General features: G+C 34.8%; 1 protein-coding gene across 5 annotated transcripts in view; it reads left to right on the top strand.

Annotated features, from left to right (window-relative positions):
- BRIP1 (BRCA1 interacting protein C-terminal helicase 1) overlaps positions 1-16,861 on the top strand; it is a 180,727-nt gene that overhangs the window by 2,972 nt on the left and 160,894 nt on the right. For 4 of the 5 annotated variants that reach the window (XM_034640448.1, XM_002924348.4, XM_034640446.1 and 1 more), the window contains exons 3-6: positions 388-499; positions 2,671-2,844; positions 13,335-13,462; positions 15,187-15,306. In XM_034640448.1, the coding sequence (XP_034496339.1) occupies positions 388-499; positions 2,671-2,844; positions 13,335-13,462; positions 15,187-15,306 (534 nt within the window). Of the gene's footprint in view, positions 1-387; positions 500-2,670; positions 2,845-13,334; positions 13,463-15,186; positions 15,307-16,861 lie in introns of those variants that run through there. The other variant, XM_034640449.1, reaches the window with a different exon arrangement.

The following is a 16,861-nucleotide window of genomic DNA, read 5'->3' as shown; positions in this document are numbered from 1 at the left end:
GTTGGGTATCTTCAACTTTACAAGGAATTGTTAATTCCTTACAGAGTGGTTGTAACAGTTTATACTCCCAGGAACAGTATCCTCCATTAAGTTTTCATCAAAGATATCCATGTACTATATTCTAGTTTTACAGAAATGATTAAGGCACAAATTGCTTTTTTTTTTCATTTCTTTTTTGCTCAATATGCTTTTAAGGCCATAATTTTAGGGAGAGGTATAAAGGAATAAAGTCTAGTTTAACTAAATACTGGTTCTCCCTTCTGCTATTGCTGTGCTCCAGGAAGTGCAACCTTACTTCTCATTCTTACTGTATTTGTACTTATGATGGAGAGATACCCTAATGAAGTAAATTGTTTATTTATTTTTTTATTGTTTTTGTGTCCATAGATTGTCAGAGGATTAAATAGTAAGCAACATTGTTTGTTGGAGAGCCCTACAGGAAGTGGGAAGAGCTTAGCCTTACTTTGTTCTGCTTTAGCTTGGCAACAGTCTCTTAGTGGTAAGTAGTTGGTTGATACCTTCAGGTTCCTTAGTGGGAGCAGAAAAAAGTGTTTTAATAAAGTACTTTTTATCCAGGATGACTCGACCATGTTCTAGCTAGCTAATTTAGGTACAGATTCTCTTTTAAGATTTTTTTTTTATAAGTTGTATATATTCCTTTTTTTTTTTTTTTTTAAGATTTTACTTATTTGAGAGAGAGCGAGTGAGCAAGAGAGAGTACAAGTAGGGGGAGCGGCAGAGGGAGAGGGAGAAGCAGGCTCCCCCCTTGAGCAGGGAGCCTGATGTGGGGCTTGATTTCAGGACCCTGAGATCATGACCTGAGCTGAAGGCAAATGCTTAACCAACTGAGCCACCCAGTTGCCCCAAGCTATATATATTCCAAAAGAGTTTCAACAGAGCAAAACATGTTGTTAACTCTAAAACAGTTCTGAACATACTATAATTCTTTATTTGATGATTTAGAGTCTACATAAAAATCTTGGAATGCTTAGTTATCATTATGAAAATGATTATGATAATTTGTATGTAAAAGATGCAAGAGATGGGCCTGTCATGATGCTATAACATACAGAAATAATTGCTTTGAGTAAATCCTTTAATATATTTGCTTATTTGTCCCTTCTTTATAACATTAGACCATAGAATATATAAAGAAAACATTCTAATTGATTTTTCTGCTTGTTTAGATGCCAAATAAGCAAAAGTTTATTGTAATCTCGTTTTCATAAATGCATGTTATTTTCTATTACTTTTACTTTATTTGCTAAGAAAGGCCTCGTAACATTTACTTTTATGAAAGACTTGCTAATATACATAATAAATCTGAAATACAGTATTGAATATGTTTTAGTTACATAATTAGATGGATTTGACCTAAAGTATTAGGAGAATTTAAAGTTAACCACGAGTGTATGTAAGAATGTGTATATGTATTTTTATGTGTATATGTATATATATATATATATATATACACACATATATATATGTTTTTTAAAAGGAAATGTGCTACTAATAAGACTATTAAAAAATAAAAAGTAAATATTTTATAACTTGTTCATTTCGATTGTTAATGATGTTACTCTTTGGGTAAAAAGATAATCTGTTAATAACTTAAAATTTTAATGGGAGACTGAAAAATAGAATTAGTAGTATTTATGTAGTACAGATGGGAAAATAATGTCAATACTGTTCATAGAAAATTAACTATTCACCTTTTTTTAATATCCATGAATTGTGTATTTATATATGTAGGCAATCGCTTCTTGACCTTTTGGCTAAGATCAGGTGTAGTATTCTTGTGGGCACACAATGTAGACCTCTATTACAATTATGTATTCTATTTAGTATTAAAAATTACCTGTTTTATTTAAATATTGACCTTAAAATATACTTTGATACATGTATCATAATTGATACATCATGAAACATGTTTCTCTTTTAAACAGATGTATGAAGTAGGAATGATTTAACCCTTATGTATTTACATTATTTAAAGTATTGAGATTTGTTTCTTTAGGGAAATAGTAGTAATTAAGAATATACTTTAGGTCTTTATTTTAATCTTCCCTGCTTGACATTTTAATAAATCTCATAGTGAATACCTGAGTGGTTAACATTATTAATCTTTGACTATTATTAGATTTTTACAAATTATGTAAATTAATGATAACGTCTCTGTGTTTCTGGTGTAAGTGTTTTTCTCTTGTTGTAATTGATGCTGGAGATAGGGTGACCAACTTGCCCAGATCTGCCAGGTACTTTTCCAGTTTTAGCACTGAAAATCTTGTATCTTAGGAAACCTCCCAATCTTGGGCAGATTGGGTGATTGCTCACCCTAGTTGCAGAGGAAGATTAATATTTTTTTTTTTTTTTTTTTTTTTTTTTTTTTTTTTTTTTTTTTTTTTTTTTTTTTTTTNTTTTTTTAAAGATTTTATTTATTCATTCGACAGAGATAGAGACAGCCAGCGAGAGAGGGAACACAAGCAGGGGGAGTGGGAGAGGAAGAAGCAGGCTCACAGCAGAGGAGCCTGACGTGGGGCTCGATCCCAGAACGCTGGGATCACGCCCTGAGCCGAAGGCAGACGCTTAACCGCTGTGCCACCCAGGCGCCCCAAGATTAATATTTTTTAAATGAGAAGTATTACAACTTGGGTTCTTTCACTTTTTTAGGGAAGCCAGTAGATGAAAGCTTAAGTAAAAAAGCTGAAGTACCGTCATCATGTTGTTGTGCATGCCATTCAAAGAATTTTGCAAACACTGACTTGAACCAAGGAACTTCACATCATTTCAACAGCCCAAGTACACCACCTTCTGAAAGAAATGACACTTCATCAACTTGTCAAGGTAGTTTATATTTTGCCTGGCTCTGTTAGTATCTGTAGTAGCCTTAATTATTGCTGTTGTGAGACTTAGCTAAGATAAATTTGTTTAGCATAATTGACAATGTATCTTCATCTAATTTCTCTGGAATTATTTTTAGATAACACATAGGATAGTCAGATATCCTTGGACTTTTTTATTCTTGGCTTGACTTTTAATTTATTCAGACATTTTGCTAGTTTAAATCATTTTTTGAAAAAGGCAGTGCACAGTAAACGATATTTAGAAATTGGTCTGATTTGTAGGCAGTATTGTTAATTATATGTTAGAATTTTTGGGGTGCCTGAGTGGCTCCGTTGGTTGGGCATCCAACTCTTGGTTTCCCTTCAGGTGGTGATTTCGGGGTTGTGAGAGTGAGCCTCTGGTCTGGCTCTGCGGTAGATGGTGAGACTGCTTGGGATTCTCTCTTTCCTCTCCCTCTGCTCCTCCCTCTCTCTCTCAAATAAATAAATAAAATCTTTTAAAAAAATTATGCGTTGTAATTTTTAAACACACACTGATTTGTAAGACAAAATTTAAATAGCCTCATTCTTGATCCTTATGAGTATGCCTGAACTTCTGAGGCCAGTATATCTTATATGAGGCTTTGTTGTTGTTGTTGTTGTTGTTTTTACATACATTAGTTTTTTTGTTAATTGAAGTATAGTTGACACACTATAATATATACATTAGTTTCAGGGGTACAACATAGTGATTCAACAAGTCTAGGTGTTATTCTGTGCTCACCACAAGTGTGTCTACCATCTGTCATCACCTTATGCTATTACAGTGCCGTTGACTATATTCCCTGTGCTGTACTTTTTATTCCTGTGACTTATTCATTCTGTAACTGGAAGCATGTATCTTCCATTTCTCTTTGGCAGCCATCAGTTTGTTCTCTGTATTTATGGGTCTGTTTCTGCTTTTTATTTATTCATTTGTTTTTTAGATTCCCCACATAAGTGAAATCATGTGGTATTTGTTTTTCTCTGACTTACTTAACTTAGCATAATACCCTCTAGGTGCATCCATGTTGTCACAAATGCCAAGATTTAATCCTTTTTTATGGCTGAGTAGAGAATCAGTTATGTTTTAAATATGATCCTTAAACAGTTCTTACTAGATTTATTTAAGAGAAGTATACTAAGAATATCACAAGATTATTAATTTTTAAAAATATTTCTTTGGCTTTGAGTATATGGAAAGGATTAACCATTATTTACCTGAGCCAAAAACCTAGGAGACACACTATACACTTTGTTCTTCCTCATTTCTCCATGCAAACCTCTATCTTCATTGATACCTCCTTAGTCTGAAGTGCCATCTCTTTGTAAGAGCATGTAATAACTTCTTTTCCTACTTTTACTCGTGCCATCCTTTAATCACTGACAGGAAGAAAAGAGGTTGCCATGATTGACTTAAGTCTAAAAAGGATCCACTTTTTTTTTTTTTAAGATTGTATTTATTTATTTGAGAGAGACAGAGGAAGGAGCAGAGGGAGAGGGAGAGAATCTCAAGCAGACTCCTGATGAGCACAGAGCAACACGTGGCTCTCCATCTCACGACCCTGAGATCATGACCGAAATCAAGAGTCAGACACTTAACCATCTGAGCCACCCAGGTGCCCCTGAATAGTATCCACTTCTAAAAGGAAGGATGGAGTTCTCTTCCTCTAAAACACATGACCCATTTGTGGAGGAGGGTAGCTGCTTGAACTAAAGTATGATTCTGCTAGGAATGAGGAAGAGGGGGTTGAATACATGCTGGAGAGGTGACCAGTAGTGTTGTCTATACTGTTTTGACCCTTAGCCCTTTTGGCTTTCTTTCCATTCCTTAGGGGGATCATGCTTTTGCCTGCCTCAGCACCTTTGCTTGTGTTAGTGTTTCTTCTGAGGAAAGTCCCATCTTCCATTTGCTATCCTACATTTGCTTTAGGCCTCAGCTTAAATGTCATTTCCTTGAAGGAGCCATACTGACCTTTCTGTCAGACTAGATTTGATTTCGCTATTATATTCTGTCCTCTCACTGTGTACGTCTCCTTCGTAGCACTTGTCAGTTTGTATTATCCATATGTCTGTGTGCATCATATCAAGTTCTGCTTCCCATAGCAGACTATATACTCCATGAGGTCAGGGATCATATAATTTTGCTTATCATTGTATTTTTAGTACCTAGCAGAGTGCCTGGCGTATGGTAGGTGCTAGATAAGTATTTGTTATATGAATGAACAGAATTGACTTCGAGATAATTACAGGACTTCTGGTTTATGTTTATATACAACCTGTTTTGTTTTGTTTTGTTTTTTTAAGATTTTATTCATTTATTTGAGAGAGAGAACACAAGCAGGGGGAGCGGCAGAGGAAGGGGGAAAAGCAGGCTCCCCACCAACCAGGGTCCCCAAGGGCGGGGCGCAGTCCCAGGACCCTGGGATCATGACCTGAGTCAAAGGCAGACGCTTAACCAACTGAGCCACCTAGGTGCCCCCTATACTCTGTATTTTTTTTAGAACAACCTTATTGAAATATACTTGATATAACTATATATATAAATGGTACACTTTGATGAGTTTTGACATAGGTGTACCTCCATTAAAGCATCAAGATAGTGAACATGTCCGTCACTTTCAAATGTTTTTTCATGCCCTTTTGTTATACCTCCTACCCAAGCCTCCATGACTCACTCTTTCCAACCACTGATTTGCTTTCTGTCGTTGTAGGTTAGTTTGCATTTTTTTTAGAGTTTATTTAAATGGAGTTATAGTTTGTACACTTATTTGTCTAGCTTCTTTCACTTAACATAATTCTTTTGAAATTTATCCATGTTGTTGCATATATCAAGTTTGTTCCTTTTTATTTTTGAGTAATATTCTATTGTATGGATATACTACAAATTGTTTATCCAGTCACCTACTGATGTATATTTGAGTTGTTTCTAGTTTTAAGCTATTACATATAAAGCTACTGTGAATATCTCTGTGTAATCTTTGTTTCGGACATGTGCTTTCATTTTTTTAGGGTAAATACTAGAAATGACTAGATCACTTATATTTAACTTTTTAAGAAACTTCCAAACTGTTTCCCAAAGTGGTTTTACCATTTTACATTCCCACCAGCAGTGGTTGGGAGTTCCCATTTCTTTACATCCTTGTCAGTACTTTGTAGGTCAGTCTTTTTTTACCATTCTAATAGGTATGTAGTGGTATCTCATTGTGGTTTTAATATGCATTTCCCTAATCACTTATGACAGTTGAGCATTTTTTCATGTGCTTATTAGCCATCTGTATCTTTGATGAAATGTCTGCTCAAATCTGCTTCTTTTTTGTTTTTTTCTTATTGCTAAGTTTTGAGAGTTCTTTATATATTTTGAGTACAAATTTTTTTTATCAAATATGGTTTTAGCTTTTACTTTTAGTTTGAGATCTATTTCAAGTTAATTTTATAGATCGTGTGAGGTATAGATCCAAGTTCATTTATTTTGCGTATAGCAACCTGCAAAGTTTTAATGTGACTGTGAGTTAAAGTTGTTTAGAATAGTCTCTTGAAGAATCTGATGGGATCAGGATTGTATTCTGATGCTCTGTATTTTTAAGTGAGTTCTTTAATCTGATATAACCTAAATACAGAAAGTTGTGTGGACTGTAAGTGTATAAGCTTGATGAATTTTCACAAAGTAAACAGTCGTGTGACTACCACCGAGATAAAAAGCATAGGACATAACCAACACCACAGTGGCCCTCCCTAATTGCTATTCTCCCTTCCATCACCATTGATGGTTTTTACCTCTTTATAGATACGGAATTATATGTGTACTCTGAACACTGTACTGCCTCTCTGCTTTTGCTTAACATTGTATTTCTGAGATTCATTGGTGTTTTTGCATATAGTACTAGTTTTTGTATATTATTTCTATAGTTTATTAATCTGTTCTACAGCTGTTAGACATTTGAGTGGTTTTAATTTTTGGTTATTAATGCTATTATGAACATTCTTGTTCATTCTAGTGCATATGGATATTTTTTATTAACTATATACCTAGAGATGGAATTGCTGGTCATAGTGTGTGCATATGTTCAGCTATAAAATATATTGCTAAGATTTTCCAAAGTGCTTGAGCCAATTTATTTGCCCTGTTGCCCTACATCTAGCAGTATTTGGAAGTTACATTGTTCAACTTAACACTTAATTTTTAATTTATTAACACTTAATATTTCCAGTTGTTTAAAATTTTAGCTGTTCCGGTGCATCTGTGGTGTTCTCCTGAGTTTTAATTGGTATTTCTCTGGTGACTGATGAGGTTGAGCATCTTTTTATATGTTTATTGGTCATTTGAATATCCCCTTTAGTGAATTGCCTATTATTTAAGTTGTTTGCCCATTTTTCTATTGGGTTGTTTTCTGACTGATTTCTAGGAGGTATTTTTAAAAATATATTCTAGATCTTGTTTTAAAAATATATTCTAGATCTTGTTTCTTTATAACTTTATATTTTAAAGACTTTGATAAACTTCCTGCAAACTCCCCTGCTATAAAGAAGAAGAGGATTAGCCGTTTTTATATGCATATAATGTAATTTTTAAAAAAATGAATTGGGGTTAATCTTATTTGGCACATGGCAATTCAGTTTTTCTAAAACTAAATTTTTGTTTTGGGTGGATATCTCCTACCCTTTAATGGGCCCATACAAATTTGCCCCTTGATTTATTTGGGGCTGAAATCTCAATAATGGCACTATTATATTTTGAATGGGGTAATTCTTTGTTATGGGGACTGTCCTATGCATTGTGGGATGTTTAGCAGCATCTCCTAGGCCTCAACCCACTAGATGCTGATAGTATTCCTGCCTTTTGTGACAACCAGAAATGTCTATGCCCAATGTCCCCCGGGGTGGGACTTGGGGAGTTAAAAGTGCCCCAGTTGAGAAATCTAGATGCATTTTGTGGGTATTTTACCAGTTTGACAAAAATTGCAGAGCTCAAAATTACATGTATTTTCTAAAATATTATGGAAATGGAAAGGACTAAGAACATTCTTCAAGAACCAGGTCAAGGTGAGAGGACTTGATCTATGAGATATCCTGATTTTTTATATATAAAGCTATAGTAATTAAAACAGTTTAGTATTAGCACAGCGTTAGACCAGTGGAAAACAATAGAGAACCCAGATTCAGTTCCACATGTATCCAGAAACGTGATTATTTATAGAAGTGCATCTAGGGGGTGCTGGGGTGGCTCAGTTTGATTAAGTGTCTGACTCTTGATCTCAGCTTAGGTCTTGATCTCAGGGTTGTGAGTTTAAGCCCAGCATTGGGCTGCACTCTGGGTATGGAGACTACTTTAAAAAAAAAAAAAAAAGTATGTTTACAGAGCAGAGGACTAAGGAGGGACTTTTTTATAGTAGTACTTAGATATCCATATGAAAAAATTTAAATTGGAGTCCTACTTTATGCCACACACAAAAATTCATTCCAGGCAGATTAAAGATTTAGGTGTGAAAGGCCTTTTGTGGTTCCAAACAAATTTTAGGATTGTTTGTACTAGTTCTGTGAAATATGCTGTTGGTATTTTGATAGGGATTGCATTAAATCTGTAGATTGCTTTTGGTAGTTTTGGCGTTTTAACAATATTTGTTCTTCCAGCCCATGAGCATGGAATGTCTTTCCATTTCTTTGAGTCCTCTTGAATTTCTTTCATCAGTGTTTTATAGTTTTCAGAGTACAGGTCTTTCACCTCTTTGGTTAAGTTTATTCCTAGGTATTTTATTGTTTTTGGTGCAGTTGTAAATGGGATTATTAATTTCTCTTTCTGCTGCTTCATTATAAGTGTATAAGAATGCGACAGATTTCTGCATGTTGATTTTGCATCCTGCAAATTTACTGAATTCATTTATCAGCTGTAGTAGTTTTTTGGTGGAGTTTTTAGGGTTTTCTATATATATTATTATGTCATCTGCAAATAGGGAAATTTTACTTCTTCCTTACCAATTTGGATGCCTTTTATTCTTTAGGCTATCTAATTGCTGTGGCTAGGCTTTCCAGTACTATGTTGATTAAAGTGATGAGAGTGGATATCCTTGTCTTGTTCCTGACCTTAGGGAAAAAGCTGTCAGTTGGCTGTGGGTTTTTCATATAAGGCCTTTATTATGTTGAGATATGTTCCGTTAGACCTGCATTGCAGTTTTTATCACGAATGGATATTGTACTTTGTCAAGTGCTTTTTTTTTTTGCACCTGTTGAAATGATCATATGGCTTTTATCCTTTCTCTTATTGGTGTGACATATGACTTTGATTGTTTTGCTTCAATAGCCAAAGCAATCTTGAAAAAGAAAAAACTAGAGGTACCACAATTCCACAGTTGAAGTTATACTACAGAGCAGTAGTAATTAAAATAGTGTGGTACTGGCAAAATATAGACACACAGGTCAATGGAATAGAACAGAAAATCTGGAAACAAACCCACAATTACATGGTCAATTAGTTTTTGACTAAGAAGGAATGAGTATACAATGGAAAAAGTGTCTCTTCAACAAATGCTGTTAGGAAAACTGGACAGCCACATGCAAAAGAATGAAACTGGACCACTTTCTTTCACCATATACAAAAATAAGCTCAAAATGGATCAAAGACCTAAATGTAAGACCTGAAACAATAAAAATCCTTGAAGAGAATGCAGGCAGTAATCTCTGACATTGGCCGTAGTAACATTTTTTCTAGATATGTCTCCTAAGGCAAGGGAAATAAAAGCAAAAACAAATTACTGGGACTACATCAAAATAAAAAGCTTCTGTGCAGTGAAGAAAGCAACCAACAAAACTAAAAGGCAACCTACTGAATGAGAAAAGATATTTGCAAATGAAATATCTGAAAAGGGTTAGTATTCAGAATGTGTAAAGAACTGATACAACTCAATAACCAAAAAAGAAATAATCCAATTAAAAAATGGACAGAAGACATGAGCAGACATTTCTCCAAAGAAGACATACAGATGACCCACATCCCTCATCATCAAGGAAATGCAAATCAAAACCACAATGAGATATCACCTTGTATGTTAGAATGGTGCAGTTGTAAATGGGATCATTAATTTATCATAACTCAACATAACATTTAATCATAACTCAAGAAAGCAGGTGTTGGCAAGGATGTGGAGATAAAGGAAGCCTCTTGCGCTGTTGGTGGGAGTGCAAATTGGTGTAGCCACTGTAGAAAACAGTATGGAGGTTCCTCAGAAAATTAAACCTAGAACTACCCTGGGGCATCTGGGTAACTCAGTCAGTTAGGTGTCTGACTTCAGCTCCGTTCATGATCTCAGGGTCCTGAGATCCAGCCCCGCATTGGGCTCCCTGCTCAGTGGGGTCTGCTTGTCCCTTTCCCTCTGCCCCTCCCCCTCTGCCCCTTCCCCCCCTCGGCTTGTGCTCTCTTTCTCTCTGTCAAATAAATAAATAAAATCTTTAAAAACAAAGGAAGAAAAAAATAGAACTGCCCTACAATCTAGGAATTGCACTACTGGGTATTTACCCCCCAAAATACAAAAACACTAATTCAAAGGGATACATACACTGTTATGTTTATTGCAGCATTAACTGAGTAGCCAAACTACAACAGCAGCCCAAGTATTCATTGATAGATGCATGGATAAGGAAGATGTGATATATATATCTATAGATATAGATATAGATATATCTATATATACACACACACACACACAACGGAATATTCAGTCATAAAAAGAATGAAATGTTGTCATTTCCAACAGCATAGAACTGGAGAGTATAATGTTAGGCCAGTCAAAGAAAGACAAATACCATATGATTTCACTCGTATGGAATTTAAGAAATGAAACAGATGAGCCAGGGGAAAAAAAATAGAGACAAACCAAGAAACAGACTCTTAACTATAGAGAACAAACTGATGGTCACCAGAGGAGAAATGAGTGGGGAATGAGGGAAATATAAAGAGTATACTTATTATAATGAAAAAAAATGACAAAAGGAAAAAAAGAGAGCCATCCGGAAGTATTCATGCTGAAAGATAAATAGTGATTATTTCAGAGAGGAAGAATTAGAAATGAGCAGGTGGGGGAGCCTGGGTGGCTCAGTCGTTGGGCTGCCTTTGGCTCGGGTCATGATCCCAAGTTCCTGGGATCAAGCCCTGCATGGGGCTCCCTGCTCTGTGGGGAGCCTGCTTCTCCCTCTCCCACTCCCCCTGCTTGTGTTCCCTCTCGTGGTCTCTCACTGTGTCAAATAAATAAATAAATAAATAAATAAATAAATATAAATAAAATAAATAAAATCTTAAAAAAATGAACAAGTGGGGGTGGGTGGGAGGAAGGGAAGTGGATGGCATTTTACTGTTTTTTATTTATATACTTTTAATTTACTTAAATGTTCATAATGAGCTTATGTTAGTTGATAACTTTTCAAAACTTCAAGATATTGGGGGCATCTATCTGGCTCAGTGGGTAGAGTATGGAACTCTTGATCTCAGGATCACGAGTTCAAGCCCCATGTTGGACATAGAGCTTACTTTAAAAAAAAAAAAAAAAAGAGCGTTCAAAAGGGGCACCTGGCTGGGTTAGTGAGTGGAGCATGCGGTTCTTGATCTCTGGGTTGTGAGTTCCGGTGCTATGTTTGGTGTAGAGCTTACTTAAAAATAAAATCTTAAAAAAAAAAAAAACTACTTAAAGGTATTGGGTTATGTTGGAAACAGATTTGGAATCAATTCCATAGTTTACCTTGGGCACTTACTCCATCTTTCTAGTTTCCCCAACTGTAAAATAATAATTGTTACTTCATGGGATGGTCAAAGGAGCTGATCTACATTAAGCTTTTAGCCCACTGCCTGATACTGATAAAGTTGAAATGTATAGGTCAAAAAAAAAAAAAAAAAGACCTAAGTATAAAAGACAATTAAGATTTTAGAATATAGTGGTGTTTGTTTATTTATTCATTTAGAGCACTTGAGAGTGTGAGTGGTGGGGTGAGGTGCAGAGGTAGAGAGAGAATCTTTTTTTTTTTTTAAGATTTATTTGAGAAAGAGTGTGTGCGGGCGAGCGCACCGCACATGAGTGGGGGGAGGGGTAGAGAGAGAGGAAGAAGCAGACTCCCCGCTGAGCAGGGAGCTGGATGTGGGGCTCTATCCCAGGACCTGGGACCGTGACCTGAGCTGAAGACAGAAGCTTAACCAACTGAGCCACCCAGGCGCCCCTGAGAGAGAGAATCTTAAGCAGGCTCCATGCCCAACACAGAGCCTGATGCTGGGCTTATTCCACGACACTGAGATCATGACCTGAGTAGAAATCAGGAGTCAGTCGCCCAACTGACTTGAGTCACCCAGGTGCCCCTACAATATAGTGGTATTTAAACTATGTTCCTAAGAATCATAAAAAAAATATGGCCTGGGGGGGGGATGAGTCAGGAAAGTTCTAGGTCTTTTATTCTGTTTTAGAAATTTTAAGCAATGTTTCTTTAAAAAAATAGAGTCCTTTCAGATAAAGCTTAGAAATCAGTGCTGTGTGGCATAGATTTACTTGTGTTTTTACAGACTGAAACTTGGTTTTTGAAAATAGTATTGTACCTGCTTTTAGAGCTTTCTTCTCTAATAGTCTGTAAATCTTTTAAGGCCAGAGGCTGTTTATTTTTCATTGTTTTCCATTGTATCTAGAATTGTATGGACTCCGTAAAGTAAATGCTTGTTAAATGAATTCAAGCCCTAGGTGTGGAGGGAATGTATAGAGAAGAGCTGAGAGGAAGGAAGGTACTTTTAAGAACACTCTCATTTAGGGAAAAGGAGAAACCAATGTATAGGAACAGTTACAGAAATTAAGGAAAAAGGAAATGTGTTTGTTGTATTTCAAAAAGATAGTGTTATGTTTTGCTGAATCCTTAGAAGTTATGCTGATGGATTTTGGAGTCAGACAGCAGGAGTCAGTCATATCCATGCTCTGCCTCTTACTAGCTATATGATATTGGGCATATTAACTTGACTTCTTAAAAATCTAGTATTCACATCTATTAGGCGGGTTACTATTTGGTGATTAAGAGGTCATTAATGACCTTCTGGGTAGTGGGATTAAAGGACAGATTATAGGACCTTGATTCTACTGTATTTTAAAGCCTAAAGAACATATAGAAGCTTAGTGGGGAAGGAACATTGAGACATTGTAAAGTAAGATTTTTATATAAATGACTTTTTCCTATGAGACCCTTACAGTTATATTCTTTAAACCACGTTATCGGGAGTCATTTACAAAAGCATAAACCTATTAGACTTTCCTACTGAAAGCATATTTCTCAAAATGTTATATCTTTTTAAAGTAAGCTCAGTGGTAAAGAAATGCTTTTAAACATGTTGAGCTTTTCATGTTTTAAAGTACGTTATGAAATTTTGAGAAGTCTTAACATCTTGATTCTAATTTTTCCTAGAAAAATTTCCTTAGTGTTAAGTTTTTTATGCTAATTTTTTATGACTTCTTATATAAGACTCTCCTGAAAAAACTACACTGGCTGCAAAGCTATCTGCCAAGAAACAGGCATCCATAAAAAGAGATGAAAATGATGATTTTCAAGTAGAGAAGAAAAGAATTCGACCCTTAGAAACTACACAGCAGGTAAACAGTTTATTGGCAGTGAAATAATACCGTTATTGCTGCACGCAATTATCAATCAAGTATCAATCAAGTTTTCAGTGGCACTTGTACAATTTACTTGGGTCGTATCATGGACATAAATTAAATGGTAAATTATTGTAACTTCATTTTATATAGTCATTCATTACAAAGGAGTTTGTTATATAGTAGATTATTCATAATAACGTGTTTAAAATGAAACTGTATGGTGCTTTTCTATATATGAGGAATTTGTCGGTAAAATATTTACTTAAGGCATATATTGGTAATACAGACACTTTGTAGTTTTTAACTCCTCTGTTGTTTTTACCTAATGATGGCATTTTCTTTTGCCAAAATATGAATATTTATGTCATGAATATTTTTGTTATTGATAGTTTTAGTATAATGACAAGGTTTATTCTTATTTATTGAGTTTTAATATTAATACATGATAAAATATTTATTTCTAAAAATTACTGAAAGACCTGAATTACTAAGTATTTTATATGAAATGTGTTTTTCATACATGAATACAATGTTTTGTCATAGAGTTCATGGTAGTAAGGTAGGGAGGTAGGCTGGGACTTTGACTTAGTTACAAATAAAGAGATTATTATAATTAATTAGCATGTCCTTTGTAGTTAGTTATATATTTCTAATTGAATATACTCAAAAAGGGTTTGCATTCTTCTGTAGTTTATCTATTCTACTTATACTCTTTATTAACTTCCATAGTTAAACCTTGATTTTAGAACTAGTTTAATTTTGGAAAAGTACTGATTACAAATGAAGTGTGAATCTGTATCGATTTTCTTCTCCAAAATGTGTACATAGAGTTCGATGTTGTGTGATAGGGCTCAACAGATAACATTTGTTCTCTGACTTAATTGACTCTCATTTCTTTTTTGGTAGGAATGGGATTATCAATAGAAATGCTTTTTCCCCTTTCATAATTTAAGTAAACAGGTTTTTGACAAGTAGGAAAAAGCATAGACGGTTTGAAGAGAAAACTTAGTGATATTAATAGAAGAAATTTAGTCAAATACAACTTCAATGATCAAATATCTAGTAAATAATAGTAATAATAATAATAAAATAATTCTGTCATGTAGGAAATCATGAATATTTACATTTAAAATTTTTCTGAGTTTTTAAAATTTATATATTTATTTATTTTTAAAAGATTTTTTTATTTGAGAGAAAGAGTTTGGGGTGGGGGAAGGGCAGAGAGCGAGGGAGAGAGAGGATCCCAAGCAGGCCAGCTTGGAGCCCCACTCAGGGCTCTATTCCATGACCCCAAGATCACGAGCCGAGCCAAAACCAAGAGTTGGACACTCACCTGACTGAGCTCCCCAGCCGCCCCTGAGTTTTTGCAATTTAGAATGAAGTTTTATTTTTATTTACTTTTACTTTCCAATTAGATATGTAATTGGACTTTGCTATAATACTACACTTGATGTCCATATGGTAAGACTATTTATGGGAAGATCATTTTACAATACTATAGTTTTGACACAGGACTAATTAAAGCTGTTTTGGTGACGATTTGAGATATAGAAGGTGCTCATCTGTATTTTTAAAAATTATTTGATTATTGCTGGATAGAAATAGTCATCTTTTTTTAAATGCTGAAAACATATCGAAAAGTATTTTGACTTTCGAGAAAAACTGGCCTGCTCAGACTTTTGTTTACATTAAACTTCATTTTGGTTCTGTGTTTACAGATTAGGAAGCGTCATTGTTTTGAAAAGGAGGTACATCATTTGGATGCAAAATTTGCTCCAGGAAAGACCACAAAACTCAACTCTCCATTAGGAAAGAAAAACTCCTTTTCTCCACAAAATGTATGTATTTATGCCATGTTCAGTTTAAAGAAGGAAAATGTGGAATTTGCTAAACTCATTTAAAAGAAAAAAAAAAGGAATAGTATAATGCAAAGAATAGAAAACAATTCAGAAGTCCTCTAAGTGCTATCACATCTCTGCTACTAATATGTGAGATGGGAAATGCTATTTTCTTTGAGCCCCGGTTTCCTCATTTATAAACTGAAATAATTGGACTAGAAAGAAATCTGAAAGGTTTTTTCCCTCTTGTACATTCTAATGTTGTGAACCCTACTTCCCTACAATTCTTTTCTGTGTCCTTAGAGCAGATAGTTTTCAAGGAGTAGTCCAGAGAGCTCTAGAGATTACTGACATTTTTTTCTCAGGCAGTGTGTGAGCTCAAAAGTATTTTCATAGTAATAATAAGATATTATTTGCCTTTTTAATGACTGTATTGACATTTGCATTGGTGGTGCAAAAGCAACAATGGGTAAAATTGTCAGTGCCTTAGCACAATCAAGGTAGTGGTACCAACCTGTTTTAATAGTTGTTTTCTTCACCATCATTAATGCACAGTTAAAAAAAGCCAGTTTTTCTTAAGAATGTCCTTGATGAAGTAGCAAAAATTACTAATTTTATTAAATCTCAGCCCTTAAGCTTTTTTAACTTTCTGTGTGAAGTGAGTAGTACTCAGAATGTTTTGTGTACAGGAATAGGATGATTGTCTTGAGGAAACACACTTGAAGGATAGTTTGGATTGTTAGCTGAACTAGACACTTTTTTTCATGGAGCATCATTTTTACTTGAAAGAATGACTGACAGATGAACTATGGTAATTCTTGAAAATAAAGTAAGCCTGATAAAATTTGAGTGAAAATCAGAATTTTGAAAAACTGTATATGCCACTATGAGCTTGGCAGTTTTGTGATACTTATAGACTTTCCTGATGATAGTGGTGGTGATATTATAGAATGTGACTTTTTGACATTATATAATGAAGTTTGTTAACATTTATAAGATCTGTAAAATCAGGGAACCAAATATTTTCTGAATGGCCTGTACATGATATTATAAGATAATGCCTGAAAAAAGATCCATCCTAAGTGCCAGATGGACCAGTGGATCTTTTTTCCCCCCATTCCCCCATCCCTAGGCATCCTTAGACTTTTTTTTTTTCAGTCAGTAGAGATTAGTTTTCATTTCTGTAGTTTTATATAAATAGAATCATGCCTGGTTTTTTTTTTTTTTTAAGATTTTATTTATTTATTCGATAGAGATAGAGACAGCCAGCGAGAGAGGGAACACAAGCAGGGTTAGTGGGAGAGGAAGAAGCAGGCTCACGGCAGAGGAGCCTGATGTGGGGCTCGATCCCAGAACGCCGGGATCACGCCCTGAGCGTGAAGGCAGATGCTTAACCGCTGTGCCACCCAGGCGCCCCCATGCCTGGTTTTTTTAAATTAAATTTCAGATATTGTGAATTTTACCTACTGGATGTTGGATGTTATTATATATATATATATATATAATACATATATATATATGATTTTATTATATAATAAGAAGTTATTTATATATA

This window comes from Ailuropoda melanoleuca, chromosome 13 (assembly GCF_002007445.2).
Source record: "Ailuropoda melanoleuca isolate Jingjing chromosome 13, ASM200744v2, whole genome shotgun sequence".
Classification (NCBI taxonomy): Eukaryota; Metazoa; Chordata; class Mammalia; order Carnivora; family Ursidae; genus Ailuropoda; species Ailuropoda melanoleuca.
This window is presented reverse-complemented; position numbering and strand designations above follow the sequence as displayed.